The sequence below is a fragment of the Oryctolagus cuniculus genome, chromosome 16 (genome assembly GCF_964237555.1).
Source record: "Oryctolagus cuniculus chromosome 16, mOryCun1.1, whole genome shotgun sequence".
Lineage (NCBI taxonomy): Eukaryota > Metazoa > Chordata > Mammalia > Lagomorpha > Leporidae > Oryctolagus > Oryctolagus cuniculus.
The window spans coordinates 65,253,125-65,279,464 of NC_091447.1; the positions used below are offsets into that span (position 1 = coordinate 65,253,125).

General features: G+C 69.7%; 5 protein-coding genes across 6 annotated transcripts; 3 read left to right on the plus strand and 2 right to left on the minus strand.

The window, feature by feature from the left end:
- Nucleotides 1-1,867: 1,867 nt before the first annotated feature.
- On the minus strand, nt 1,868-8,106 carry USHBP1 (USH1 protein network component harmonin binding protein 1). Of its 2 annotated transcripts, XM_070058949.1 has the most exons (13): nt 6,794-6,918; nt 6,352-6,407; nt 6,126-6,253; nt 5,465-5,804; nt 5,010-5,135; nt 4,746-4,882; nt 4,419-4,559; nt 4,187-4,342; nt 3,845-4,094; nt 3,395-3,619; nt 2,664-2,761; nt 2,364-2,486; nt 1,868-2,110 (listed from the first exon to the last, which is right to left on the minus strand). In XM_070058949.1, the coding sequence occupies exons 2-13, from the start codon at nt 6,403-6,405 to the stop codon at nt 1,915-1,917; spliced, it is 1,974 nt and encodes a 657-aa protein (XP_069915050.1). In that variant the 5' UTR covers nt 6,406-6,407; nt 6,794-6,918; the 3' UTR covers nt 1,868-1,914. The 2 variants fall into 2 exon arrangements, with proteins under 2 accessions (XP_069915050.1, XP_069915049.1); XM_070058948.1 differs by lacking the exon at nt 6,352-6,407 and having other exon boundaries at nt 6,126-6,317; nt 6,794-8,106.
- Nucleotides 8,107-8,115: 9 nt separating this feature from the next.
- On the plus strand, nt 8,116-12,608 carry BABAM1 (BRISC and BRCA1 A complex member 1). The gene is made up of 9 exons (XM_070058954.1): nt 8,116-8,269; nt 8,371-8,713; nt 9,370-9,428; nt 9,608-9,728; nt 11,063-11,141; nt 11,435-11,459; nt 11,765-11,894; nt 11,989-12,075; nt 12,296-12,608. The coding sequence occupies exons 1-9, from the start codon at nt 8,148-8,150 to the stop codon at nt 12,479-12,481; spliced, it is 1,152 nt and encodes a 383-aa protein (XP_069915055.1). The 5' UTR covers nt 8,116-8,147; the 3' UTR covers nt 12,482-12,608.
- A 137-nt stretch (nt 12,609-12,745) lies between these two features.
- On the plus strand, nt 12,746-16,426 carry ANKLE1 (ankyrin repeat and LEM domain containing 1). The gene is given in 10 exon segments (XM_070058965.1): nt 12,746-13,090; nt 13,174-13,326; nt 13,651-13,756; nt 13,878-14,010; nt 14,115-14,338; nt 14,340-14,664; nt 14,782-14,959; nt 15,150-15,309; nt 15,404-15,533; nt 15,714-16,426. Coding segments are annotated over 10 exon segments (1,767 nt in total). The 5' UTR covers nt 12,746-12,905; the 3' UTR covers nt 15,887-16,426.
- An 891-nt stretch (nt 16,427-17,317) lies between these two features.
- ABHD8 (abhydrolase domain containing 8) lies at nt 17,318-23,971 on the minus strand. Its single transcript, XM_070058955.1, has 5 exons — nt 23,832-23,971; nt 22,082-22,820; nt 20,054-20,224; nt 18,767-18,983; nt 17,318-17,924 (listed from the first exon to the last, which is right to left on the minus strand). Exons 2-5 carry the CDS (start codon nt 22,810-22,812, stop codon nt 17,751-17,753), a joined length of 1,293 nt encoding a protein of 430 aa, XP_069915056.1. The 5' UTR covers nt 22,813-22,820; nt 23,832-23,971; the 3' UTR covers nt 17,318-17,750.
- Nucleotides 23,972-25,283: 1,312 nt separating this feature from the next.
- Nucleotides 25,284-25,985, plus strand: MRPL34 (mitochondrial ribosomal protein L34). The gene is made up of 2 exons (XM_070058964.1): nt 25,284-25,440; nt 25,533-25,985. Exons 1-2 carry the CDS (start codon nt 25,376-25,378, stop codon nt 25,726-25,728), a joined length of 261 nt encoding a protein of 86 aa, XP_069915065.1. The 5' UTR covers nt 25,284-25,375; the 3' UTR covers nt 25,729-25,985.
- Nucleotides 25,986-26,340: the final 355 nt, after the last annotated feature.

Sequence of the window (26,340 nt, forward strand, 5' to 3'; positions counted from 1 at the left end):
AGGCCCAGCAGGCAGGAATGTCCACCCGCACCCGGCTGGACTGCAGATGTACCCAGCAGGCTCCCAGCTGCCGCCCCGCCTCCATCCCCCCTCCCCTCGCAGCAGACTCTGGCTAGCCGGCATTTATTAAGCACCCTTTGCATGCATTAAGCACCCTATGCAAGCAAGGGGGGCGGCGGGGGGCTGCAGGGAGGGGTAAGCTCGGTGTTTCTCCGGCTCTGGGCCTCTGTTAACGTTTAACAGACCAGAAAAGCCCACTCTGGGATGACCTTTCACCCCGCAGTCCCACAGGCTCTGCCCCGCCCCCCTCCACCGCCCCCAGCCTTGGGGCTAGAGCTGGACCCTGGGGCACGCGGCTGGGGGGTGAGGGGACAGCAGTGGTCCTAGACCTGCACTCCCAGTGCCGCCCCCCACCCTGGGGCGCTGGATGTCGGCGCACTGTGTAACGCTTAGAGGAAAACTGAGGCTGGGGGCTTAGGGGAGACGTGGCGTGGACTTCCCGCCAGTCACATGGCGCGGGTTCTTTCTCCCTTTCCATAAACCCTGCCGGGCGGGGGGCCTGAGTGGGCAGAGAGGACCCTTCGGCTCGTCGGCTCCTTGGGAATGGGGGGTACCGCGGGGTCCTAGGACCCTCGGCCGGACCTGCCAGGAGCCTTAGCAGGAAGCTCGAGTGCTGGGGGGGGGGTGGCAGGGAAGGGGTCTAAAGAGGGGGGTAAGAAGGCGAGGTGGGAACGGAGGGGGACCTCCGGGCTGCTGCCCCGCCCCTGTGAGGCCCGGCTGGGGAGAGGGATGGCCCGAGGCGCGACCCCGCCCCCCTGACCCCTGCCCGCGACCCCGCGGTGACACTTGACCTTGCGGCGGCCGCGGACGGGCGGGACAAAGAGCTCCTGGCGCATCTGCAGCGGGGGACGCCCGTGGGAACGGCCAGACCCCGCGGCGACAGGCCGCCCCCGCCCCCGCCCGCAGGTGACCTTGGCTCCCTCCGCCCCGCCCCCGGGCAGCCTCGTGGGAGGGAGTGCAGACGCTGGGAGATGGACCAGGGCAAGAAGGGGGCGCTGCCTCAGTTTCCCACCTACGCTCAAAGCCGACGCGGGCGCAGAGTGAGCGCTGGGGCCCCAAAAGTCACCCATCCCTGCGATCCAGGGCCCGGCTGCCCCTGACCTCAAGCCGGCCTGGCCCCTCCCACCGTGGAGAGGCCGCGGGCCCCCGCACCACCTGCACAGGTGCGGTCTGGGGCGCCCACCCCCCCAGGTAGGGGCCCACAACCTTCCTAATCCCTCCTGTCTAGGGTTACTAATCCCAGCCCCCTAGGGCCAGCCAGCCTGCTGCGGAGGGGCTGGGGGTGCGGCCTATGCAAATGACATGCTAATCAGTCGCCTGCAATTAACCTGGCAGGAACGCCTCCCGCTGCCCCCAACCTCCGCGGGAGATCTGGAAGCTCCCAGGCTGCCCAGGGCCCGGCAGGCCTGTGCCCCACCCCCTCCCCGGAAGGACACGCATCGAGAGTTCCAGACTTTTCTCTGATGCCTGCCCTCAGCCTCCACAAACCCTGATTCCTCTTCCAGCCGACCATCCACGCCTTGAACCTGAACCTGAACCCCAACCTTGGGGGCCTCCAGTTGTTCTGGATTGTTCCCTGGGAAGCAGATGGGCAGGGGACGAGTGTCCTGTCCCCAGGGGCCCGCCCTGGGTTTCTGGACAAAGAAAGGACTTGGGGACATCAGCTCGGGCTCTGCCACCTTCCCTGTCCCCTGGATTGATTGTTCCGGGTCCCGGGGGGGGGAGGGGGAGACCATGACCTTCACAGCCTGACCCCGGTGGCCCAGGCAACCGGTCCCCACCCATGAGGACACATGCACCCCAGGGCGACAAGTCACTCCAGGCCGGTTTATGACACGTGGCTGGGGGTGGAGCCTACAGCAAGGTCTCCCCAAGCTGGGGGGGAGGAGGCGGGCAGGGGCACCCGGGCTGTTCCAGCGCCCGGGCCGTGGCTTCCAGTGCTGCCAACTCCTCCGCCTGCCGGGCCTCCAGGATTGCCACCTGCTCCTCCAACTTGCGCCGCTGCTCCTCCTGCTTCCGGTGGGCGCCTCTGAACGCCAGGACCAGGGCACTGCAGGGTGTGGGTGGCTGAGCCGGGGAACAGCGCCCCACCCCAGAGAACAGCACCCCCACCCCACCCAGGGCTGCGGCGGGGGCGGGGCGGGGCGCCGCGGGGGCGGGGCTACGTCCTAGCTGGCTCCGGGCATCCTGCAGGAAAGGCGTGGCCTGCACTGCACCCGCTCACTATCTTCCAAGTGGGGGGAACGAGGCCCAGGGACACACCCGCGGTCAGCAGGGGTGGGCTGCGGGGGGCGGCGGCCCACCTGTGCGCCTTGCATAGATCGCTGTTCAGCTCGGCGCTCTGAGCCCGCCGGACGCGCCCCTTCTGAGCCACCTGCTCCAGCTCCCGCCACAGAGCCCGCAGCTGAGCGCGAAGATCCGCGGCCCTGGCGCGGGAGTGGAGACAGCGGGGCTCCGGCCGCGGCCCGACCCGGTCCTCCTCTCCGCTCCCCACGCCCCTGCGCGCAGGCGCACGCTGCCACACCACACACACACACACACACACACACACACACACACGTCCCCACCCCCGCCTCCTCCGCAGAACCCACCCAGGCACACACCTGGCGAGCGAAGCGGCCAGCTCCTGGGCTAACCTCTCCGGGTCCCACGCCCTGCCCACCTGGCCTCCCTCGGTGGCGTTGGGGACAGCAGGAGGACCCTGTAGGAGACAGAAGGGAGGGAGGTGACCTCTGTCTAGAAGTGCTCAGCCCAGCCTGGGCATAGAAGCTGGCCTGGGGGGGGGGCAGCCAGAGCCCCTCGCTTCCCAGAGCCCCCATTCTGCTAAGAGACCCTCAAGTCCCTGATAAGGGAGATAAGTCACAGGGCCGGGGTGGGGTGGGGTGCCGAATATTGCTCCTTTGAGGGCAACCCAGGAGGGCTTCCTGGAGACGGTGGACATTCCTGGTGGCAGCACCGGCTTGCAGGTGGGAGGGGTGATGCGAAGAGCCCCGTTTAGAAGCCTGGGGCAGGGGCGGTGTGGTGGCACCGCGGGGCGGGCTGCTGCCTGGGACAGCCGTGGCCGTATCAGAGTGTTGGTGGCGTCCCAGCTGATCTGCGTGCGCCCCAGCTCCCTGCGCATGCGCCCCCTGGGAGGCAGGGGCCCACGACTCCAGGGCTTGGGTCCTGCCGCCCACGTGGGAGACCCGGATGGAGCTCCCGGCTCCTGGCCCAGACCCGGCCTTTGCAGCCATGTGGGGAGTGAACCGGCAGATGGAAGACCTCTCTCCCTCTCTCTCTCTCATCCACTGAACCCCTAGGGGCCAAGGGCAGCGACCCCCGAAGGGCCGCTCACCTGGGGCCGCTCCTCCTCCTCCTCCTCGCTGCTGCCCGCCCCGCTGCTGTCCCCCGCGCCGCTGTGGGGCCCCGCGGCTCCCAGCTGCGCGCGCTCCCACTGTAGCTGCTCCAGCAGGAGTGCGTGGGCGGGGCCCTGGGCGCGCAGCGCCGCCTCCCGCAGCTCCAGGCCCCGCTTCTCCCGCCGCACCAGCTGCAGCTGCAACATCAGGTCCGCCAGGGTCTCCTGAGGGGTCGGGGAGGGGAAACTGAGGCTGGCGAGCACGTTTGGGAAAAACTGGATTGAGAGGTCTGTGAGTAACAAAACTCCTATTCATCCCTCAAAACCCCAGCTTCAATTCTCCCTCCAGGAAGCCCTTCCCAGCCCAGCAGAACCTTTCCCCCTCCCCATCCCAACCACACCTCTGTCGGTTCTGACCCCCCCCCCCCAGGGACCACAGCCCCTGTGTACCCGTGTGGCCACCAGTTCCCTCTGTATCTCCATCTTCTCCAACCGCGGCAGGGCCGGGCCGGGCTGGGCTTCCAGCATGGCCTGCACCATGGCTTCTGCGTGGGGCATGGTGGGCGTGGGCTCCACGGTGGGGCCCGGCTCTGGGGGGGTCTTCACCAGAGCCTGGCGCTGCCGCAGACGCCGGGCATAGCCCTGCAGCAGGGCGGCCACTTCCTGCGGTGTGGGTTTATCCACACTGCTGCCCTCGGGGCTGCGGGAGGAGAGGAGGAGTGGGTGCCGCAGGCCATCACGGAGGCCAGCCCCGGGGAGCCCCAAGGCCCAGCGCGGTCCCCGGGCGCCTACCTTGGCTGTGCCTTCCGCGGTGCCGCGGCGTCTGCGCCGCCCTCCTCCTGTGCCAGCAGCCGCCACGCCTCCCTCTCAGTGGCCTCCAAGTCCCGCGCTCCGGAGCTGGCCTCGTGCAGGGCCAGGAGAGCCGCGCACACGGCCTCACGGTGCTCACTGCGGGACGGGGGTCCTGAGCGCCCTCCCACGCCGTGGCTCGCGGCCCCTCCCCCGCGGGGACCTCTCCCCTGACCTGTCCTGCAGCGCCAGCCGCAGGGCTGTAGCCTCGGCTTCCCGCTGGCTCAGCCGCATGCTGAGGCTCTCACACCGGCCCTTGCGCCCTTGCAGCACGGCCAGTAGCAGCCGGTTGAAGCATTTGAGCTTCTCGATGTTTCTGTCTCGGGGTGGGGGAGGGAGAGGGAAAACGAGGGGACTCTTTGGAGGGGGGGAGCAGCCAGGGGCCAGTTTCCACCCCGCTCCTACCCCGTTTAGACGCCCATCCCCGGGGCTTAGACGCCCATCCCCGGGGCGGCAGGACAGCGGCCGGTGCCCTTAAAAGCTCAGCAGTGGTGGCGCTCACCCGCGGAGCTGTTCCATCTGGGCCTCCAGGATCTGCATCTCGGGGGCCAGGGGTCGCGAGGGGAGAGAGCCCAGGATGTGCACACTGGAGTCACTCCGGATGCGCCGGAGCAGCGGGTGAGCCAGGGAGAGGGAGTCCTGCAGGGAGGACGTGTGCCCTGAGCCAGCCAGATGGCCACCGAGAACCCAGGGCCATGCAACCCCCCAGAGCCAGGATCCGGGTCTCCCCTGCCTGGATGCTGCGGGTTGCGCCTCTCGCACTCACCTGACCCCCCCAGGGCTCCCCATCCGCCCCAGAACTGCTAGAACCACTCCCTGAGCCTCCAGCGTGGCTGTGGGTGCGCGGAGACAGGGGCTCCAGCCTCATCAGAGCATCCTGTAGCTCCTGGACCTGCGAGGGGTGAGGACAATGCCGGGTTGGCCGCGGGTGGGGGAGGGGAGGTTTCAGGCTTGGGGGCTCCACCCACGCACCAGCCATGCCCAAAGCCACTTCTGGGGTGGTGAGGAGAGCCCCAAATCTCCAGGGCCCCGCCCTCTCCTCTAAGGACACGGGCCAAGCGCCTGCCCCTGCGTTCTGGTCTTTATTCCGCTGTCGCCTTCACGGAGGCTGTGAGGGACCCGCGTCTGATGGGCGCCCTAGGCCAGGGCTCCCTAGAGGTTTGTCGAATGACTAACGGAGCGTGCGTCCCGCGCTGCACTTGCCTCCGCGGCCCCGCTCACCTCTCTCTGCAGCGTCTCCTTGTCGGCCTCGAGGGCCCGCAGGGCGGCCCGCGTGTGGCCCAGCTCGTCCTCGCGGCTCTGCAGGGCCAGCCGCAGCCAGGCGTTCTTCTCGGCCAGCCGCGCCGCCTCCCGCGCGCCGCCCCCGGCCCCTTCCTGCTCTGCGGAGGGGCCCGGGCCCCCAGCGCCTGCGCCCTCTGCTGGCCGGCGGCGCCAGGCGGCTGCAGCCGCCTCCAGGGAGCTCAGAGCGCGTTGCAGGCTCTGAAACACACTGAGGTCCGCCGGCCCCTCAGGTGCATCTGCCGCGGGCGCTGAAGCCACTCCGTCGGCCTCCTGGGCCGTCCTGCGAACACCAAGGCCAGGCTTGGGGGCGGGGGGAGCTGGTGTCCCCCCCACTCCCGGGTGACACTGCGAGGGGACTTGGGTGGGGGCTGGGGACGCAGAGGGAGGAAGGAGCCGAAATTTGCAAGGTGGTTGGGCAAGTGGAAGGCCTGGAGGTGAGACGTAGAAGGTTCTAGAAACAGGGGGCCGGTACCCAGGGGGCCTGGGTGATGCAGAACGCTCAAACTCGGAGGGCTGCTCTCTCTGGCAGGCACGTGGGCGGCAGAGTGACAGGAGCCCACGGGTGGGGAGCGCAGCCGCGCCCGGGCTCAGCGGCGCTTACCTGCCGGCCAGGTGCGGCCCAGCCGCTGCCCACCTGCCGCTCTCCCGCGGGGCCGCAGCCCGGGGCTTAGCGTTGCCCCCGGCCGCTTCTGCTTCCTCCGAGCTCTCGGCCACCGGGTCCAGTTCGCCCTGGCGAGGAGCCGCAGGGCCCGGCTGTGAACCAGGGAGCGCCCGGCCCTGGGGTTCCACGGAGCTGGGGGGCAGCGGGGACAGGAGGGGACACTTACGGGCGGGGCTTGCCTCCCTCGCCGGCTGCGCGGTCTCGTGGCCCGGGAACTCATTGCTGTACGGTGGAATGAGACACAGCCCCCTGACATGCCCTCCCCGCCCAGCCCCCCGAAACCCAGCCGGCCCCCGCCCTTGCCTCCATCATGCTGATCGAATCGCAGCCCCCTTCTCTCTTGTATGCACTGCCCCCCCTCCCCGGGAGAGCTCTGCAGGGAGCCATGTTGGTTTGGTCCACTTGAATGCCTCCCTCGATGGGCAGCTCACTACCCCTCAACTCTGCCCCACAACTCCTCTTCTCGGCTGTCTTTATTCTGCACATGCCCCTCCCTCAGCTCCCGGGCATGGGGTGGGGGCCCTTGGGGGTCCCGTCCTGCTCGCCAGGGTCCCCCCATCCCCGCCAAACCCAACTCTCTGGGGCTCAGCCCCAGCTGCTCCCTCTACCTGGATCGGAGCCCCGGGTCCCTGGACACTGTCGGGGTCACTCTGGCCACTGCCCGCGGCTCAGGCCTGGCCCGGGAGGGGCCGGGAGGCAGGAAGCGCCGTTCCCTGGTCACCTGACTTGGAACTGTAGCATTTCCTCTCCCAGGACAATGGCTTCCTGCAGCCCCGCTCAGTCCACGCCCACCGCCTGCCCACTGCCCACCGCCCACCTGCGGATTGTACCCCTGCGGCGCCTCTCTTAGACCCTGACAGACCTGGGCTGGATCATTTGCACCAGGCACTGTTCCTATTTCTTTATCTCTAAAATGCAGATAAATATGACAACTTTTTTCTTTAATTTTATTTGAGAGAGAGAGAGAGAGAGAGAGGGGAGACTCCATTTGTTGGTTCACCCCCTCTCCACCCCCAAATGACTGCAATGGCCAAAGCCAGGAGCCAGGAGCTCCATCCGGGTCTCCCACGTGGATGGCAGGGACCCAGCGCCTGGACTATCACTGCTGCCTCCCAGGGCGCGCGTGCGCAGGGAGCTGGAGCCAGAAACCAAGGCATCTTAACCGCAATGCCGGGCCACACCCAGATGCCAGGAGCCCCATCAGGGTCTCTCCCAGGGGTGACAAGTCCCAAGATCTGCTGCCTCCCGGGCGCATTAGCGCGAAGCTAGGTTGTAAGTGGAGCAGCTGGGACTCGAACCGGGATGGGGGTGTCCCATGTGGCGGCTCAAACCCTGCACCTGCTCCCCGGCGCCCGGCTCTGGCCGTCAGGGACAGCGACCCTGCCATTCCCGTCCCTGGCCCCGGAGCCAGGCCTCCACCCCTGGAGCCTCCCCAGGGACCCGGAGGGAGGTAGGGAGCTGGACCCTGCAGCGGGGCTCCCGGGCAGGGGTGTGGGCCGCGGCGTCTTAAACCCCGGACCGCACCCGCGCCTGCCCTGCGGTCCCCGGGCACCTGTCATTTATGCAAATATATGTAAATAGGAGCCGAATTAAGCAATGGGGAAGGGCTTGGGGGCCAGGCCACGCCCACCTCTCTCTGGGAAGGCCCGCCCCACTTTGAGAGCTCCGCCAATCCCACCTCTTCTTTCAAATCCCGCCCAACTCCATTGCAGGCTGGGTGTTTTCCATGCCCGCGCCGGGTCCTGGCCTATCGCGGTAGAAGCACTGGCCAATGCCATCTGCTTCGACCTAAAACAGCCTCTCACTGCAGCCAATCACGATTCACACTTCTCCCTCCCTCCACCCAATCACACCTCAGGTCCCGCCCTCCTGCCCAGCCCACTTCCTGATCACATTCCAAACCCCACCCCCTGGAGCAAGCCCAGCCTATCAGCTTCCGAGTCCTCTTCCGCTGCGGACAACATGCGGCTCGCTGAACTACATTTCCCAGCAGGCATCGGGGCAGCGCAGGGCAACTTCCGTCTGGGAAGATGGCGGCTTCCTGGCGACTCGGCGGCTGATTTGGAGCGGGTGTTTAGGCTAAGGTGAGGAGAAGTCGGACGGTGAGAGCGTGCGCAGGCACTGCAGCCGGAGACCGGCTGCCCGGCGCGGTCCTGCAGCCTCGGCGTGTTTGACTCCCCTCCAGGGAGGACCCGGCGTCGCCCGGCTTTCCGAGAGCCATGGAGGTGGCCGAGCCGCACAGCCCCACCGAGGAGGAGGAGGAGGAGGAGGAGGAAGAGGAGGAGGAGGAGGAGGGGCAGGCGGCCGACCCCCGGCCCCGGACGCGCTCCAACCCCGAGGGCGCCGAGGACCGGGCTCTCGGGGCGCAGGCGAGCGTGGGCAGCCGCAGCGAGGGCGAGGGCGAGGCGGCCAGCGCCGAGGACGGCGCCGCCCACGCCGCCGGGGCCGGCCCGAAGCCGTGGCAGGTGCCGCCGCCGGCCCCGGAGCTGCAGATCCGCACGCCGCGGGTCAACTGCCCTGAGAGGGTGGTAAGTGCCGGGCGGGGCGGGCCGCGCGGGTGCGGGGCGGGGCCGGTCCGCGGGCGCCCCCTGGCGGCCGGGCGAGCTGCGCGGGGCTGGGGCGGCGGCGTGGACCGCCAGCGCCCCCTGGTGGCCGGGGGTGAGCTGCGCGGGGCTGGGGCGGGGCCAGTCCGCGGGCGCCCCCTGGCGGCCGGGCGAGCTGCGCGGGCCTGGGGCGGGGGCGTGGACAGCCAGCGCCCCCTGGCGGCCGGGCGAGCTGCGCGGGGCTGGGGTGGGGGCGTGGACCCGCCGGGCTGTGTGCGCAGCCTCGCCCCTCTGGAGGCCTTTTTCCCGTCGCGGGGTCTCGGTGGGCCATGAAAAGGTTTATGCATTTGGAAAGCAGCGTGGGAGCTGGCACTGTGGCCGAGCAGCGGGTAAAGCCCCAGCCTGCAGCGTCGGCGTGCTGTTCGGGCGCGGGTTCGAGTCCCAGCTGCACCACTTCCGGTCCCGCTCCCTCTTCACCTGCTCCTGGCGTCCCGATCCGACCTCCTGGGGTTCATTTATTCAGTCAGCAACCTGGGTCCCAGGCCGCTGCCCTTGTGCCATGGCGGTGGCCTTGTTCCGTGCGGGGCTCGGCGGGGATGGGGGTGGGCGCCCCGGCCCCTCACTGCCCGCCCCGCCCCCAGATCATCTGTCTGGACCTGGCCGAGGAGATGGCGCTGCCGAACTTGGAGTCGTTCAACGGGTGAGGCCGGGGCGGGGCCTCTGTGTGGGCGGGGCGGGCGGTGGTCGCTGAGAGACCCCCAGACAGACACCGCTCCGGCCGAGGGGCGCAGCGGTCAGCAGGCCCCGCCGCCTCCTCCCCCGGGGCGGCCTCCTGGGCTGCGTGGGAGCCGGGAGCTCAGCCCCCGCCCGTGCCCCCAGCTCCAAGACGAACGCCCTGAACGTGTCCCAGAAGATGATCGAGATGTTTGTGCGCACCAAGCACAAGATCGACAAGAGGCACGAGTTCGCGCTCGTCGTGGTCAATGACGACACGGCCTGGGTGCGGGGCGGGGCCTGATGAGAGGGCGGGGCCAGCCACCTGGGGGCGGGGCGAGGGGCGGGGCCGGGTGGGAGTCCCTGGGCGAGGAACTGGGCAGGAGGCTCTGTGGGGGCGGGGCCTGGTGCCTGGGGCGGGGCCGGGGTGGGAGTCCCTGGGTGAGGAACTGGGCAGGAGGCTCTGTGGGGGCGGGGCCTGGCACCTGGGGGCGGGACGAGGGGCGGGGCCGGGGTGGGAGTCCCTGGGTGAGGAACTGGGCGGGAGGCTCTGTGTGGGCGGGGCCTGGTGCCTGGGGGCGGGGCCAGGGTGGGAGTCCCTGGGCGAGGAACTGGGCAGGAGGCTCTGTGGGGGCGGGGCTAGGGGCGGGGGCCGGGTGCTTGGGGGCGGGGCCGGGATGGGAGGCCCTGTGGGGGCGGGGCGAGGGGCGGGGCCGGGTGGGAGTCCCTGGGTGAGGAACTGGGCAGGAGGCTCTGTGGGGGCGGGGCCTGGTGCCTGGGCCAGGGTGGGAGTCCCTGGGCGAGGAACTGGGCAGGAGGCTCTGTGGGGGCAGGGCCTGGTGCCTGGGGGCGGGACGAGGGGCGGGGCCGGGGTGGGAGTCCCTGGGTGAGGAACTGGGTGGGAGGCTCTGTGGGGGCGGGGCCTGGTGCCTGGGGGCGGGATGAGGGGGCGGGGCCAGGGTGGGAGTCCCTGGGTGAGGAACTGGGCAGGAGGCTCTGGGGGCGGGGCCTGGCACCTGGGGGCGGGGTGAGGGGCGGGGCGGGGCGCCTGGGGCGGGGCCAGGGTGGGAGTCCCTGGGTGAGGAAATGGGCGGGAGGCTCTGTGTGGGCGGGGCCTGGTGCCTGGGTCAGGGTGGGAGTCCCTGGGTGGGAGACTCCATGGGGGCGGGGCCTGGTGCCTGGGGGCGGGGCCAGGGTGGGAGTCCCTGGACTAGGAACTGGGCAGGAGGCTCTGTGGGGGCGGGGCGAGGGGCGGGGCCGGGTGGGAGTCCCTGGGTGAGGAACTGGGCGGGAGGCTCTGTGGGGGCGGGGCCAGGGGCGGGGCTGGGTGGGAGTCCCTGGGTGAGGAACTGGGCAGGAGGCTCTGTGGGGGGTGGGGCTGGGGGCGGGGCCGGGGCAGGAGGCTCTGGGTGAGGGGCTGGGGCGGGGCCTGGGTGGGAGAGGCTGGGTGGGGGCCGCCCCTGGGTGCCTGGGTGCAGGGCCTGGGTGGGAGAGTTGGACGTGGCCAGGCGTGGGGCGGGGCCGGGACAGGAGGCACTGGGTGAGGGTCAGGGCCAGGGGCCTGGGTGGGAGAGGTTGGGTGGGGCCGGGGCAGGGTGTCTGAGCCCCGCTCCCCCGCAGCTGTCCGGCCTGACCTCCGACCCCCGCGAGCTGTGCAGCTGCCTGTACGACCTGGAGGCGGCGCCCTGCTCCACCTTCAGTATCCTCCCCCACGGCCGGGGCTGGGGGTGTGGGCGCGCGGGCAGGGCGGGGGGGGGGGCCAAAATGCACCTGCTGGGCGCACACTGAGCGCAGAGCCAGGCACACAGTCGGCGCTCAGTCCGTGGCCGAGTGACGCCACCCGGCCCAGAGCCCCGTGGGTCAGGGTAGGGCGCGGGGCCAAGGCCAGGGGCGCCTCAGGGCGCGTGGTGCCGCGAGCTGGGCCGCTGCGGGAATTCGGGGTCCCCGGGCGCCCCGCTCTGCCCTCGGCCTCCTCCTTAGCGGCACCTGCAGACCTGGACGCGCTCTTCAGCCTCATGTGAGTGCCCGCGGGAGCCCCGCCCCAGCCTCGCCCCGCAGCTGCGCAGTGGCTTCCCCTCCTGTGTGAAAGCCGGGGGCGGGCCTGGGGCTGGCGCGTCCCTAGTCTCTGTGAGGTGCCCTGCCTTGTCCTGTTCACGGCCCAGACCGGAGGCCGTTCCTGGGCGGTGGCCGACCGGGGTGGGGTCTGGTGCCTCCTGGAGCGGCACGGGACACTCAGGGCCCCGGGGAGGGGGGACAGCAGTGGGGGAGGCCCGCGGTGGGGGGACAGCAGTGGAGCCCCGGCCCAGCCCCCCGCCCGTGCAGCCAGCAGAAGACGGAGCTGCCGGTCACGGAGAACGTGCAGACCATCCCGCCGCCGTACGTGGTGCGCGCCATCCTGGTGTACAGCCGGCCGCCGCGCCAGCCGCAGTTCGCGCTGTCGGAGCCCATGAAGGTGGGGGGGGGCGGGCCGGGGCGGGGGGGGGGCGGGGGTCTTCCCGCGCGGGGTCTCGGCGCCTGAGGCCGCGGCGGCATCTGCTTCCCCGCAGAAGATGTTCCAGTGCCCGTATTTCTTCTTCGACCTCGTCTACATCCACAACGGCGCGGACGAGAAGGCCGAGGAGCCCAGCTGGCAGGTGGGCGGGGCGGGGCCTCCCAGTCCTGCCTCCCTCTGCGCTGCGGAACTCCGGGAGCTGAGGCGAGCTCCTACTCACCCGTCAATACCCAAATCGAGAGTCCCCCCACCCCCCGGAGTCCCAAGAGCCGCGCGGAGCCCGGCTATGTTGCCCGGGCCTTGCCGGCGGTCTCCTCCTCCGGGAAGCCCTGCGGGCCTGACACGCCGCGCCCCGCCCCTAGGACATGTTCGCCTTCATGGGCAGCCTGGACACCAAGGGCACCAGCTACAAGTACGAGGTGGCGCTGGCCGGGCCGGCCCTGGAGCTGCACAACTGCATGGCCAAGCTGCTGGCGCACCCCCTGCAGCGGCCCTGCCAGAGCCACGCCTCCTACAGCCTGCTGGAGGAGGAGGAGGCGGCCGTCTGACGCGCCCCCGGGGTTCCCAGGAGCACCCCGAAACCGGCCCCGCCCCGCCTATCCCGGATGGAACTCCTCGTGTGTGCCTTTGTTGTTATTTTTTCTGGTCTTTAAAATAAAAGCGGGAATCCCTCAATCCACGTGGCTTCTGTCCTCGGGGGCCCCCGCCGCCCGGAGCAGCCCCCCGCTTCTCCCTGGACGCGCAGCCTCAGGCTGTGTGCCCGGCTCCCGGACTGCAACAGTCCGTCCACACCGGGTGCAATACAGCGGCGAGGCGCGTATCGGGGGCGCCAGGGTCGGGCTCCACCCTCCGCCGCAGGGCGCGCCCGCCTTCCCCCTTTGGGAGCCGCGCCCGGCGGGAGCCTCCCCGGACTCGTCCTTGTCGGCGGCCCCAGCCCCTGGCCGCGCGGGCCCCGCAGTCCCCCGCACGCCGATGCGGCGCCGGCCCCCGGCACTGGGGACCCCGCGGCCTCTGGGGCCCGGGGGCGGGGCGGCGCCTGCGCACGAGGCCGACGCGGGAAGCTCGCGATCGGCGGCGCTGGGGCTCGGCCCGGGCATGGGCGCGGCGGCCGGGCTGGCGCGGCGGCTGCGGGACGCGCTGCGGGAGGAGGAGCCGCGGTGAGGGCGGGCCCGGGGCGGCGGCGGGGCCGGGGGGCTGGGGCTGGGGGCGGAGTCTTCCCTGACCCCCGCCTCGCCCGCAGCGCCGTGGAGGAGTTGCTGCTCTGTGGCGCCGACCCCAACTTGGTTCTCTCCGACGGCGCGGCCGCCCTGCACCTGGCGGCCGGCGCCCGACACCCGCGCGGCCTGCGCTGCCTCGGGGTCCTGCTGGGACGAGGCGGGGACCCCAATGTCCGGTGAGGCGGGGCCCGGGCCCGGCCCAGATTCTGCAGAGGCGGGGGCTTGGGGATCTAGGGCCGGTCGCACCGCTGCCCGAGGGCGGAGGCTGGAGCGGGGTGGTCTTGGGGGTGACGGGTGGGGTAGGGCCGCCTTGCGTCCCGTCCCGACCGCCCAGGGTGCGTGTTCCCGCCCAGGGCGCTGGCCCCGGCGCGAGCGCGGATCCCCAGGACCGAGAAGCAGGATCGGAGATGGGGTCCCTGCCGCGGGGGGCGGAGTCTGCAGTGGCCCCACCCCCACCTCGACCCCCCCATCCCCATCCCGCGCTGCCGCCCCCTCCCCAGGTCGGCCGAGGCGCTCACGCCGCTGCACGTGGCCGCCGCCTGGGGCTGTCGCCGCGGCCTGGAGCTGCTGCTGAGCCGAGGAGCCGACCCCGAGCTGCGCGACCAGGTTGGGGGACCCTGCCACAGGGGGAGCCCGGGCGGGGGAGGCAGGGGGAGCGGGCAGAGGTGTGTGTGTGTTTGCGGGGGAAACGTGTCCACAGCGCCCCCTGCTGTCCGCCCCGCCGCAGGACGGGCTCCGGCCGCTGGACCTGGCCGTGCAGCAGGGACACTCGGACTGCGCGCGCCTGCTGCGGGAGCTCCGCCCCCAGCCCCGCCCCCGCGGCGAGGCCGAGCCCCGGGAGCCCCGGGCGGAGCCGGCCAGTGAGTAGGCGTCACCCGGAGCGGAGGCTCTGCCTCCGTTTCTCCTCTGGTTCCTATTGCGTCCACACCCGGCTGTGCCTCTGACCCCGACCCTCCTCCCGCAGGTGCCTCGGGACTTCGCGCCCTCCAGACGCCGCCGGGCGGTGCTGCCAGCGGGGGGAACACGGGCCCGGGCTCCCCCGGCCTGCGCAGGGCCCTCCAGGTGTCAGACCCCGAGGGGCGCTCAGGATCCCCCCCGGGGAGCGGGGACTCCTGTTCCGATGCCTCCTTCGTCACCGCGGTGGAGGCCGCCCCAGACCCCTCCCCCTGGGCGGGGCCGCTGCCCCCCCGCCCCGAGTCCCCCAGGGCCACCCCAGGACGTCTTTGCAGACCGGGACGCGGGACTGTGCGCCCCTATGCGGGCCTTGGCTCTCTCCTCTCTCACCTGCTCGCCCCTGCCGCCCGGAGCCCCGGAGCGCCCCCGCCCACCAGGCGATCAGGCGTCCATGGACAGCGCCACGGCCGCCCTCTGGCTGACCGAGGACGAGGCGAGCACCACGGGTGGCGCGGACCCCGTGCCCGCCGCCCCCGACCCGGAGCTGCTGCGGACCCCCGAGCGTCCCCGCCCCACCGCGCCTGGCCTACCTCGGCCGCGGGAGGCGCACGCTGTTCCGGGTTAGTCCCTGCCGTGCGTCCAGAAGCTTCCAGAAACCCCCGCCAGCCCCTGGTCCTCTTTTAGCTCTGCCCACCTGCACCCGCCTCCCCCTGACTCAGTTTCCCCTGCCCTCCCAGGCCCCGCCTTTCCAGGGCGCAGCCCGGAACTGGCCGAGGCCCTGCGCACAGGGCGCATCCCCGACGCCCGGGCGGACGAAGACGCCCTCATCCGGCAGTTTGAGCGGCCCGACCCCGCCAGCAGGTGGCGGGAGGGGGTCCTCAAGTCCAGCTTCACGTACCTGCTGCTGGACCCCAGGTAGTCCCCGCGGGAGAGGGCCGGATGCCGAGGTTGGCATCCGCCTGCTGTGTGTCCTCAGCGCCCTCTCTGGTCATCCGCTTCTTTGCCCAAAATCAGCCGTTGGTTTCTCCTTGGGGCCCAGCTTGTCCTGCACAGCTTTAAGGGGGGCTGTCTTTTTTGGGGGAGTCACTTCTCTGTCCCCCTCCAGGGAGACTCAGGACCTGCCAGCCCGAGCGGCCTCGCTGACCCCAGCCCAGCGCCTCCAGGTCTTTGTCCGGGCCGTCTTCTACGTGGGCAAGGGGACCCGAGCCCGGCCCAATGCCCACCTCTGGGAGGCCCTCGGCCACCGTGGGCGGCCAGGAAGGCAGGTGCGAGGGGCAGGGGCGGCGGGCGCAGAGCAAGTACAGGGGGAGGGGGAGCGGGGCAGGGCTGGCCCTGACCCCTGCCCGGCCCGACCCCCAGGCCTGCCCCAAGGTGCGCCACATCTTGGACATCTGGGCCAGTGGCCGAGGCGTGGTCTCCCTGCACTGCTTCCAGCACGTGGTCGCCGTGGAGGCGTATACCCGGGAGGCGTGTCTTGTGGATGCCCTAGGTGGGTGTCGTGTGTGGGGGGGGTCAGATGATGGGCATTTGATCCACCAATCCCATCACCCCTTCCCTCTCAGAATTGTTCTTTTGTTCGCCGAGCAATTATTGAGCACCAACTGTATAAGCAAATATGCATAGATCGTGCTCCATGGGTTTACCCTAACCTCGCCCCCAATCTCTCCAGGGATCCAGACGCTGACCAACCAGAAACAAGGGCACTGCTATGGCGTGGTGGCCGGCTGGCCGGCAGCCCGGCGCCGGCGCTTGGGGGTGCACCTGCTGCACCGCGCCCTGCTCGTCTTCCTGGCTGAGGGCCAGCGAGAGCTGAGGCCCCAGGACATCCAGGCCCGAGGCTGAGTGACACAAAGGGAGCGGGGTGTCTGCAGCACTGGGGAGACCCCAGCTGCGGCTTCGGAGGGGGGGGTGTGCGAGTGCGAGTGTGAGTGTGCGTGTGCACACCGGGGCCGATCCCGGCTCGGGCTGCACTCACAGGGGCCGCCGGGACCGCTGGAGAGGCAGTGAGCTCCCCCGTGCGGGGCCGACACCGGGTGCTTTTTGGACGTGGGCTCTGTGTGTGTGTGGCTGGAGCCCACTTTGATCTGTGACACAGGGGGCTGGGCCCGGGGGAAACTTCCAGATCTGCCCAGTTCAGGCCAGTAAGCTTTCTCAGGGACAGCGGGAATGCCTACCTCGAGGGGTCACTGCGGCCACTCTGTTAAAGCTGAGTGGCTCAGAACCAGGGAGTGGACCCCAGGTGCATATCAGGGTGGGGTGGGGGGAGAGGCCAGCCCTGCCCCTCTGAACCTGCTTCCACTGGAGGCGGAATTAGCAACCCTCACCACCCATTATCGTTTTCAAATTATGTGTGCCAAAAAAGAAAAAAAAAAAAAAACCCTGGAGAGAGCTGTGATCTTATTGGCTACGGGACCTGCCTATCACCACGGCCTAGCGAGCCAGGTCGCGCAGGGGGCGGGCTGTCACTTGGGTTCTACCCACGTCGGAAGCCTGCGCCGCGGCGCCCCCTGGCGACCACAGGGCTGAATGGCTGGTGGTTGTGCCACTGAGCTGGGTTTCCTGCTGTGTTAGGGTGGCCTCGCAGACAGCAAATTTGATAAAATGAAAATGATGACAGCAACATGCCGGGGTCCCTCCGGATGCACAAACAGGGAAAGAGTCAAGATGCCCCCAGAAGACTCAGAGCGATGGCATTTATCTAAGCCGGGGTCTCCCAGCCTCAGCGCTCACGACCCGGGACTGGCTCTGTCCTGGGTGTCGTTGTAGGCTCCGTGTCTCTGGCCGCCACCCCCGCCCCAGATGCCAGCAGCAGTCTCCTCCCTCAGTCGTGGCAATCAAAGGTGTCCCCAGGGCCGGGGGGGACTTGGGACACCGGCATCCCATAGCCGAGGGCCTGGTTCAGTCCCAGCTCCTCTGCTTCCCGCCCAGAGGACACTAATGATTTCTGGGATGCAGGAGCTGGGTCTTGGCCATTCCCCTAGGAGACCCGGATGGAGCTCCAGGCTCCCGGCTTCAGCCTGGCCCAGCCCCGGCCATTGTGGCCATTCGGGGAGTGAACCAGCGGATGGAAGACCTCTCTCTCTTTCATTTTGCCTTTCAAATAAATACTTTTTTTAAAAAAAAGTTACAGGATACACTGGGGATTGAGGGGGGAACACAGAGGGCCAGCCGCCCCACCCCGTCTTCTCAAGGTCAACCGCTAGGGGGCGCACCAGCCCAAGCTGCAGGTGGGAGACTCGCTCTCCTCCCCCAGCGCATGTGCGGAGACTCCAATTGTCGCTTCTTTTTATTGAGTTACAAGTTGAGATGTGCAGGTTTGGTGGCGCTAGCCCCTCCCCCATCCCGCCCCCCCCCCCCCCAGCGCCGAGGAATGGGGGTTGGAGAGGTTCTCAGGCAATGGGCCCCCCCGCGAGGGTCCCGGGGTCAAGCATGGCCGACACGGTGGACAGAGCCGTGTGTGAGGGCCTGCCGCGGCCTTGGCGTGTGTGGGGAAGGGGTCTCCTGTACAAGGTCGCCATCCTCTGTGCGCGCGCACAAGCAGAGAGCGCGGAGGGTGCACCTGCTGGCTCGGACGCCCCGCCCCGCCGGCCTGGGGGCGTCTCCCTGGCCTGACCACGCCCCCCGCACTGCTGACCGCACGCCGGCCGCGCGGCCCGGCTCTCTCGGGCCGTTCTGTTCCTAGGCTGAGCCCCGCCGGCCCCGGCGGCTACTTCTTCTCGTCGTCCGGCGGCGGGGGCAGGGGCTCGGGCAGCGCCCTGGGCGAGGGCTCGGGCTCCCAGAGCAGAAACTCGTGCAGCAGCGTGTTGACCGTGTCTGGGCATTCCAGCATCACCATGTGGCTACCCTCGTCAATGAACTTCAGGAAGGCCAAGAGCAGGATCTGCGGGCGCGCGGGGGTGGGCACGAGCTCGGACGGCGGTCCAGGCCCCTCCCGCCAGCCGCCCTCAGCCCCCCCGGGGACGCTGGGAGCCCACCCCGGTTAACATCCGTTCTGCATTTATAGAGCGCCTACAGTATGCGCGGAGGAAAGACGTCTCAGCCTCGGCACGGCTGGCCTCTGGGCCTACGCGGCCCTTGGCGCTGGGGGCTCGGCAGTGGCAGCACCTGGACAGTCCGGGCTGCATTTGGGGCACCTGGGGCTCCATCTTGGGAAAGTACCGTCTCCCCCGTCTCCCCTCCCCCTCGCCGCCTCCCAGAGACTCTGGCCCGGAACTCTGACCTAATGATAAGGTTGTAACAGCAGCGCCCCTGGCCTCCACCCCCGGGGTGGGGGTGACCATCGCCCCCCCCCCCCCGCCCGCAGACGCTGCTGCGTCTGGGGGCGGAGTCGCCCCTGCCCAGGCCCCCAAGACCGTGTATGGGGCCTCTCAAGATCCCCCGGAATCACAGAGCCAACTGCCAGGTCCCAGCTGTGAACCTGCCCAGGAGGGAGAGGTAACTCCTGCCCAGGACAGCGCTGGGGGCCGCCTGTGACTCTAGACCGACCTGATGCTCCGGAGAGCGGCACCTAGAGGCCACGCCCAGCCTAGCAGGCCAGGCCCACCCAGATAGGCCACGCCCAAGCTGAACTGCTTGCAGAATCCACGCCTACCAGGTAGGCCACACCCTGGGGACCACTAGGCGCAGGCCACGTCCATTGTAGCCACGCCCACCAGGTAGGCCACACCCTCCCCCCTGCTATGCGCAGGCCACGCCCCACCGCGCCCGTCGCGCCCCGCCTACCTCGGCCATGCGCTGGTCCTCCTCCACCGGCACGAACTTGTCATGCATGCCGTGGACGAGCAGCACGGGCACGGTGAGCTCGGCGTGGTAGACCTCGTCGCCCTCGGGCCAGTACTGGCCGCTCATCATGGCGCGCAGCACGAAGGAAGACACGTGGAAGGCGTTGCCCTCCTTCAGCAGCTGCTTCTCCTTGGCGCCTTGGCGGGCGAAGCCGGCCCTGGGGAGAGGGCGCTTCTGGAGCCCCGCCCGCCCCGGCGGCCAGCCCCGCCCCTCCCAGGGTGCCCACCAATCACTGAGGACACTCCCAGCTCCGCCCCCAGGGCTCCCACTGCTCACTGAGGACTTTCCGGCCCCGCCCCCAGGGCTCCCACTGCTCACTGAGGACTTTCCGGCCCCGCCCCTAGGGCGCCTGTCACTCACCATAGGAAGCCCAGGCCCCACCCCTCAAGACCCCGCCCTAGCCCACCCCCAGAGCTCCACCAATCACTGAGGACGCTCCCAGCCCTGCCCGCAGGGCTCCCACCAATCACTGAGGACGCCCTCTGCCCCGCCCCCAGTCGGCCACCGAGGGAGTCCATGCTCACGGAGGAAGCCCAGGCCCCACCCCTAGGGTGCCCACCAATCACTGAGGAGGCTCCCGGCTCCGCCCTCAGGGCTCCCACTGCTCACTGAGGACTTCCTGGCCCACCCTAAGGGGCCCGCCACTCACTAGAGGAAGCCCCAGGTCAGAGGTCAGCCCCGCCCCAGGCCCCGCCCCCAGGGCTCCCACCAATCACTGAGGACGCTCCCGGCCTTGTCCCCAGGGCTCCCACCAATCACTGAGGACGCTCCCAGCCTGACTCCCGCCCCACGCTCACTTCGGAAGCTCCAGGCCAGGCATCAGCCCCGCCCCCAGGGCTCCCACCAATGACTGAGGAGGCTCCCGACCCTGCCTCCAGGGCTCCCACCAATCACTGAGGACTTCCTGGCCCACCCCAAGGGGCCCGCCACTCACTAGAGGAAGCCCCAGGCCAGACGTCAGCCCCGCCACCAGACCCCGCCCCCACGGCTCCCACCAATCACTGAGGACGCTCCCTGCCTGCCCCCAGGGCTCCCACCAATCACTGAGGACGCTCCCGGCCTGCCCCCAGGGCTCCCACCAATCACTGAGGAAGCTCCCATCCCGCCCCGGCCCACGCTCACTTGAGGAAGCCCCAGGCCAGACGTCAGCCCCGCCACCAGACCCCGCCCCCACAGCTCCCACCAATCAACGAGGACGCTCCCGGCCCGCCCCTGGCCCACGCTCACTTGAGGAAGCTCCAGGCCAGGCAGGGCGACAGGCAGCGCAGGACGCAGGTGGGCATGTTGAAGATGGAGCAGATGCTGGGCTCCAGCGCCGTGGGGCCGCCGCCGTTGATCATGACCACCTTGTGCACCAGGTCCGGGTACTCGTGCGCCAGGAACGTGCAGAAGGAGACGCTGCCGGGCGGCCGCGGTCAGCAACGGCCTGGGCGCCCTGCTCCCCCCACCCCCGCCGCCCCAGCGCGATCGGATTAGGCCCTGAGGCTGGGAGCTGAGGGTGGCTTGCAGGAGCCGTGAGGCTGGGAGCTGCGGGTGGCTTGCAGGAGCCGTGAGGCTGGGAGCTGAGGGTGGCTTACGGGAGCCGTGAGGCTGGGAGCTGAGGGTGGCTTACGGGAGCCGTGAGGCTGGGAGCTGAGGGTGGCATCCTAAGCCAACCTAAGCATCATTTTATTTCTATTTCTATTAATACTCAATTAAATGAGAGAGAGAGAAGGGCCTCCCGTCGGCTGGGTCCCTCCCCAAATGCACACAGCAGCCAGGGCTGGGCCAGGCCGAAGCCAGGAGCCTGGAGCGCCAACCGGGACTTGGAGCCGCCGGGCACGCAGCGGCAGAAGCCCCCCCCCGCCCCCGCTCCCGGACAGTGGAGCCAGGCTGCACCCGCGGCGGCACCATGGGGTCCCCAGGGTGGAAGGCGCTGCGGAAGCCAGCCGAAACCGCCTGTGGCTGCCTGGAGGCGGGGACTGCTTCCTGGGTGCCTCCAAGGATCTCCTACTACTGCGTCCGGTGCCCACCTGGAGCGAGCCCCCCACGTCCCACTCCTCCTGCCCCCTCCCCAAAGCAGCAGTGGTGGAACTCGGGCCGCGGGGCCGGCTGACACTGTCGCTTAGGGGGTTAAGCCGCTGCCTGCATCCCATGAGGGTGCCAGTTCGAGTCCCGGCTGCTCCACTTCCTATCCAGCTCTCTGCTATGGCCTGGGAAAGCAGTGGAAGATGGCCCAAGTGCTTGGGTCCGTGCACCTGCGTAGGAAACCAGGAAGAAGCTCCTGGCTGTGGATCGGCGCAGCTCTGGCTGTTGCAGCCAACTGGGGAGTGAACCAGCAGGTGAAAGACCTCTCTCTCTTTCTCTCTCTCTCTCTCTCTCTGCCTCTCTGAAACTCTGCCTTTCAAATAAATGAATAAATCTTTTAAAAAGGAAAAATGGTCTTGCAGATCTGAGCTGGGAAGAGGACCCAGGCAGGACCAAGTCTGTGCCGCGCTGTGTGCCCGAGGGCTGCTCGCTTGACCTCTCTGAGCTCCGAGCCTCCGCCTGGGGAAGCTGCTGCCGGGCCGACCTCATAGCAATGGCGTGGGCGTCCCAGAAGGGGCCGCGTTCCGCCCAGCCTCAGCCTGGGGGACGCCCTCCCAGGGGCTCCTTTGAACACCTCGTGCATCGTGCAATTAACAATTTTTGGTGCAAAAAAAATTGTTTTTGTTTTGTTTTGTTTTGCAATCCAGGCTTTTGAGTGTCAATGCAAACGAACTGTTTTAACTCTGTGCTTGGATTTTTTTTGGGGGGGGGAGGGGGGCAGAATTTTTATAAAACATTTCTTTTTCTTGTCTCATTGCGTGGGCTGTCGCCGCTGAGGCTGGGAGCCCCTCTTCCTTGGACAGTGGCCGAGCTCCCCCCCCCCGCGACTTCCAATCCAGCTCCCCGCTAATGCACCTGGGAGAGCAGCAGAGGATGGCCCAAGTGCTGGGGCCCCTGCACCTGCGTGGGAGACCCGGATGGAGCTCCTGGCTTTGGATCGGCGCAGCTCCGGCCATTGCAGCCAATTGGGGAGAGTACCAGCGGGTGGAAGACCTCTCTCTCTCTCTCCTCTCTCTCTCTCTCTCTCTCTCTCTCCTCTCTCCCTCCCTCTCCCTCTCTCTCTCTCCTCTCTCTCTCTCTCCCTCCCTCCCTCCCTCCCTCTCCCTCTCTCCCTCTCCCTCTCCCTCCCTCCCTCTCCCTCCCTCCCTCTCCCCCCCCCCCCCCCCCCCGCCCCGCTGGGCTCCTTACCCGTAGGAGTGGCCGATGAGAATGTTGCGTTTCTTGGCGTAGCGCTTGAAGATGGCGCGCATGTCTTCAGCCAGCGCGTAGAAGGTGTAGGCGGCGGCCACCTGGGGCGCCGAGCTGGCCCCGTGGCCCGCCAGGTCGGGGGCCACCACCTCGTAGCCTAGGCGGACGAAGAAGTCCAACTGCTCCTTCCAGATGGCCAGGGAGCCGCCCACCCCGTGGATGAAGAAGAGCACCACGTCGCCCTGGGCGCCCTTGCAGCTGGTGATGCGTTTCTCGCAGTCGATGTGAATGGTTCGCTTGGGGCGCCGGGCTCGCCGCCGCCGGCCGCCGCTGCCCGCGCTGCCCGGGTTCGAGCGGCCGTCGCTGCTGGCCGGGTCAGCCAGCTCCACCTCCACGGCGGCCGGCGGCTCCCCGGAGCCGTTCTGCCCGTGCAGGAGGTCGGCGCGGGGGGCGCGGGCCAGGTTCTCCACCAGCAGGCGCCCGTTGCGGTACACGGTGATCCGGCGCTGGCAGTGCACCAGGCCGGAGCGGTCCCCCTGCGCGGTGTCGGGCGGCGGGGGCGGCGAGGGCGCCGGCGTGGGCCCCGCATGTTTCACGCGGAGCACGCGGCCTGGCTTGACTTCTACGAAGGTGTAGCCGTCGCTGGACTCCACGCTGTCCAGGGGCCCCACGGCGTTGGGGGGCGTGCCCAGGAGGCAGCAGAAAATGCCCTCCGTCACCCCGGTCAGCATGGCGTGTCCTGGGAGTGTGGGGGCGGGGGGGGGACGGCAGGCTCAGCGGACAGAGACCACAGGGCCCGCCCCCCCCGCACCGACCCCCGGGAGCTGCCCCTCGGCCCTGTGTGAGTACTGAGCCTGGGTACCTTGGTGTTGTGCCCCGTGTAGGGACCTGGCTCCGGCATGTTCGGCGGAGCGAGCAGGAGGACTTCCTGGAGGAGGGGACACCCCACCCTCCCCACTAGCTCCAGTTCATTCATTCATCTATACACATCTTCTTTCATTAACTCACACACATCCCGAGAGCGTCCTAATGGGCTTACAAAGGCAGCAAATCCCCCAGCGAGGCCCTGTCCCGGGCGCTGGCTCCGAGCCTGGCCCTGGCGAGCTGAGGCCTTGCCCCGGGCTCTCCCAGACCTAAGTGAGCTTGGGCCTTTGCCCGGAGGAGCGAGCCAGGCTCGGGCACTGTGGGAGGAAGCCTGTCTCTCTGCAGCCTGCGTGGTACCCTGGGGTCTGGGATCTGCTACACACGCCCCCGCTCCCACCACCCTGGAGATGCGGGTGGAGATGGAGGCCCCGGCCGGCCGGGGGCTTCCAGGCCTGCACCCCGCTGCTCCCCGGGCCAGCCCCCCCGTGTCCATGGCAACCACAGGCGGTTACATAACTCCAGGGGGACAGCCGCGCCTCGCACCCCCATTGTCTGGGGCCTGGTGGTGGGACCGGCCCCTTCCCCCTGCAGCGTGGGCGCCGTGGGAGGGGGGTAACGTACACCCCAAGTCCGGGCCCGCAGTGGCCTCAGAGCTACCGCGGGGGAAGGTGGGCAGCACCCCCCTCCCGGAGGAGCCCGATGGCGGCGGCGGGCGGCGCAGGTGCACCGCGCCAGCCCCCTCCCTGGAGCCCGCCTCCCGCGGGTGCCCGTCGCCTCTGCGGCGAGACCGAGCGCACGGGGCCCCGCGGCTCCCTAGGAGCCCAAAGGGGCGGGCTTTGCGGGCCCTGGGGGGGGCCTCCGTGCCCCCTCCCGGGGGTTCGCTCACCTCATCGAGGGCCCCGGGGCCCGGGGCGGGGCGGAGGGGTCCCGGGCGGAGAGGCCAGCGTCCACTCGCCGCGCCGTTTACATGGTGGCGCGGGGTCGGGCCGGGCGCGTCTACGCGGGCGAGCGCGGGGCCCCGGCGGTCAGCGCAGGGGCATCCCGCGGCCGCCGACCGAGCCGGCCCTTTAAGCCCCTCCCCCAAGAGGGCGGGGCCGCGCGCCGACGGGCGGGCCATCCGACCTATTACAGTCGCGGGCTTACCTGGCCTAGTTAGAAGCCCAATCAGAGGCGGCAGCCCCAGGGTGGGGGCGGGCGCTTGCAGCCTTGGCCACGCCCCTTTGGGGGAAGGTGTTCGCGGCCGGGGCTTGCTTGCTGCCCGCGGGTCTCCCCCGCCGGCCCCTGCCGCTGGGCCACCCGCCTGTCCTCGTGCCCCTCCACTGTGCTGACCTCTCTGGTCCAGAAATAGAAACACTTAGCTCTCTCTGATCGCAGGTGGGTAAACCGAGGCCCACGAATTTCCACAAAGGCCCAAGGCAAGCGGTGGGGGGGGGAGGGAAGGCTGGGATTCGAACCCACAGCCCTGCGATTCTCAGTCCTGGCCGTCGTGTGTCCGCCAAGCACTTAAACAGCCTTGAAGTTGTGGGGAATCGGGGAAACCGGAATTTCATAGCCTGTTGACCTGCTGGCTGCAGACCGGCCTGCAGAAGACCAGCGGCCAGCAGTAGACACCCCCGCTAGGCGGTCCCACTGAGGCCCTGTATGACCTTGGGCAGGCCGCTTCCCCGTGCAATGCACTCTTCCATGAGTTTGCTGTGGGGCTGGGGCACGCTGCCTTGCACGCTGCAAGCGCTCAACCTGTTCCGGGAGCTGTGGGGTGGCGTCTGGAGGACAAGGGGTTAACCGCTGGAACTGGCTGCCCAGGCCAGAGCAGGCCCAGCCACCCACTCTTCCTAGCGACTGCATAATTTATGCATTCAGCAAACAGTCCCCACCCACCGGCTCCCCTTGCTAGGGCAATGCGGGACCTCAGCCCCGGAGCCCCCATCCGCCGCCGCCTGGCCTGGGGTCCCTGAACTGCAGAGCCAGCCACCTCCCGGGCCAGGGACCTGGGAGGGAGGCGGGCACGCACATCCTAATGCAGCGAGGCGCAGGCACTGGCCAAGGACGCCCAGACGGCTGCCCACGGAGGGCTCCCGGGCTCGCCGCCGAGGGGCGGGGACTTGGCTGCGGCCGGACCCGAGCTGCCAGCCAGCTGCGTGCCATCTGCCCGCCTCCCGGCGGGGCACCCCCTGCTGGCCGACCTGGGAAAGGACTACAACTCCCAGCGTGAGGCCTTGCACGCCCACGCTCGCGGAGGCGGTGCTGCCGCGTGCGCCCCCTGCCGGTCCGCACCGAGCACCTCCTCTGTGCTGCGCAGGCGTGGGACTACAACTCCCGGCGGCCCGCGCGGCAAGTCAGGTTCCGCCTTGGGAGAAACTACACTTCCCAGAAGCCTCCGTGGCGTGGGGGCGGAGCCTCCAGGCTACCGACTGGTACCGGCGACTGAACATGGCTGTCTTGCTCGGGTCCCTCGTGGGCCCCGCTGGGAGGTCGGCGGCCGCGCTGGGCGGCAGGTGAGCCGCCGGGGGAGCGGGCCCGGGCGCCGGGGCGGGCGCGGCGGCTTTTGCGCGGGGTCCTTCAGCGCGCCCTCTGACCTCTCCCGCAGGTGGCTCCAGCCTCGGGCCTGGTGGGGGCTGCTCGGGCCGCCGCAGGCGCGGGGCCGGACGCGCGGGAACGAGTACCAGCCGAGCAACCTGAAGCGGAAGCACAAGCACGGCTGGGTGCGGCGGCTGAGCTCGGCGGCCGGCGTGCAGGTGGTGCTGCGGCGCATGCTCAAGGGGCGCCGGTCGCTGAGCCACTGAGGACGGCGAGGGCTCCCCCAGACCGCAGGCGTGTGGGGGGCTGCGCAGACCACGGGCGTGCGGGGGCCTCCTCAGACTGCGTTCGTGCGGGGGGCTCCCCAGACTGCGACCCCCTGCACCCAGAACGGCCCTGGCCACGCACGACCCCCGCCCGCCCCCCACCGTGTCATCTCGAAGCGGATCCCAGGCACCAGATAAGGGGTCGGACACGACAGGTGCCGCCCGCTCCGAACACCATTAAACGACTCCTCCGTGTCGCCGCTGCCGCTTGTCTTGTGTGCTGAAGGCTGGTGGGAAAGTGGGGGGCAGGGGGCGGTTCCGACCCGCCACCTGCCGCCCTGGGATCCCCCTGGGTCTGGCCTTGCAGCCCCCGAGGCTCCCCGGCTCTTTCTTGCTTCTCCCGTGCTGGGCCCTGCAGCGGCCGTCGGGAGCGCTTTCGCACTCGGGCAGGTGCGACACTGCAGCTCAGAGCTGGCATCTGACTTGGGTTTGGGCAGCGTGCAGTCGGGGAGGGCTTCTTGGAGGAAGTGGCAGAGTCTGGGACCGAGGATTGGGCCGGAGGTCAGGACACAGGGAGGCTGAGGAGCCCAGAGGGGCCTGAGTCTGGGGCTG

Bases quoted from the DNA above. Each gene is read 5' to 3' on its own strand.
- BABAM1 (XM_070058954.1), top strand. From the start codon at position 8,148: ATGCGGCTCGCTGAACTACATTTCCCAGCAGGCATCGGGGCAGCGCAG. The intron at 8,270-8,370 runs GTGAGGAGAAGT...ACTCCCCTCCAG, and splicing joins GAGCGGGTGTTTAGGCTAAG to GGAGGACCCGGCGTCGCCCG. The intron at 9,729-11,062 runs GTGCGGGGCGGG...GCTCCCCCGCAG, and splicing joins TCAATGACGACACGGCCTGG to CTGTCCGGCCTGACCTCCGA.
- USHBP1 (XM_070058948.1), bottom strand. From the start codon at position 7,173: ATGGAGTCTCCCCTCTCTCTCTCTCTCTCTCTCTCAAATAAAATTAAA. The intron at 4,560-4,745 runs GTGAGCGCCACC...ACCCCGAGACAG, and splicing joins CAGATGGAACAGCTCCGCGG to AAACATCGAGAAGCTCAAAT. The intron at 4,095-4,186 runs GTAGGCGCCCGG...CTCCTCCCGCAG, and splicing joins CCGCGGAAGGCACAGCCAAG to CCCCGAGGGCAGCAGTGTGG.
- MRPL34 (XM_070058964.1), top strand. From the start codon at position 25,376: ATGGCTGTCTTGCTCGGGTCCCTCGTGGGCCCCGCTGGGAGGTCGGCG. The intron at 25,441-25,532 runs GTGAGCCGCCGG...CCTCTCCCGCAG, and splicing joins GCGGCCGCGCTGGGCGGCAG to GTGGCTCCAGCCTCGGGCCT.
- ABHD8 (XM_070058955.1), bottom strand. From the start codon at position 22,812: ATGCTGACCGGGGTGACGGAGGGCATTTTCTGCTGCCTCCTGGGCACG. The intron at 18,984-20,053 runs GTGAGCGTGGGC...CCCTCTCCCCAG, and splicing joins CTGGCCTGGAGCTTCCTCAA to GGCCGGCTTCGCCCGCCAAG. The intron at 17,925-18,766 runs GTAGGCGGGGCG...GCGCGCCCGCAG, and splicing joins AGGACCAGCGCATGGCCGAG to ATCCTGCTCTTGGCCTTCCT.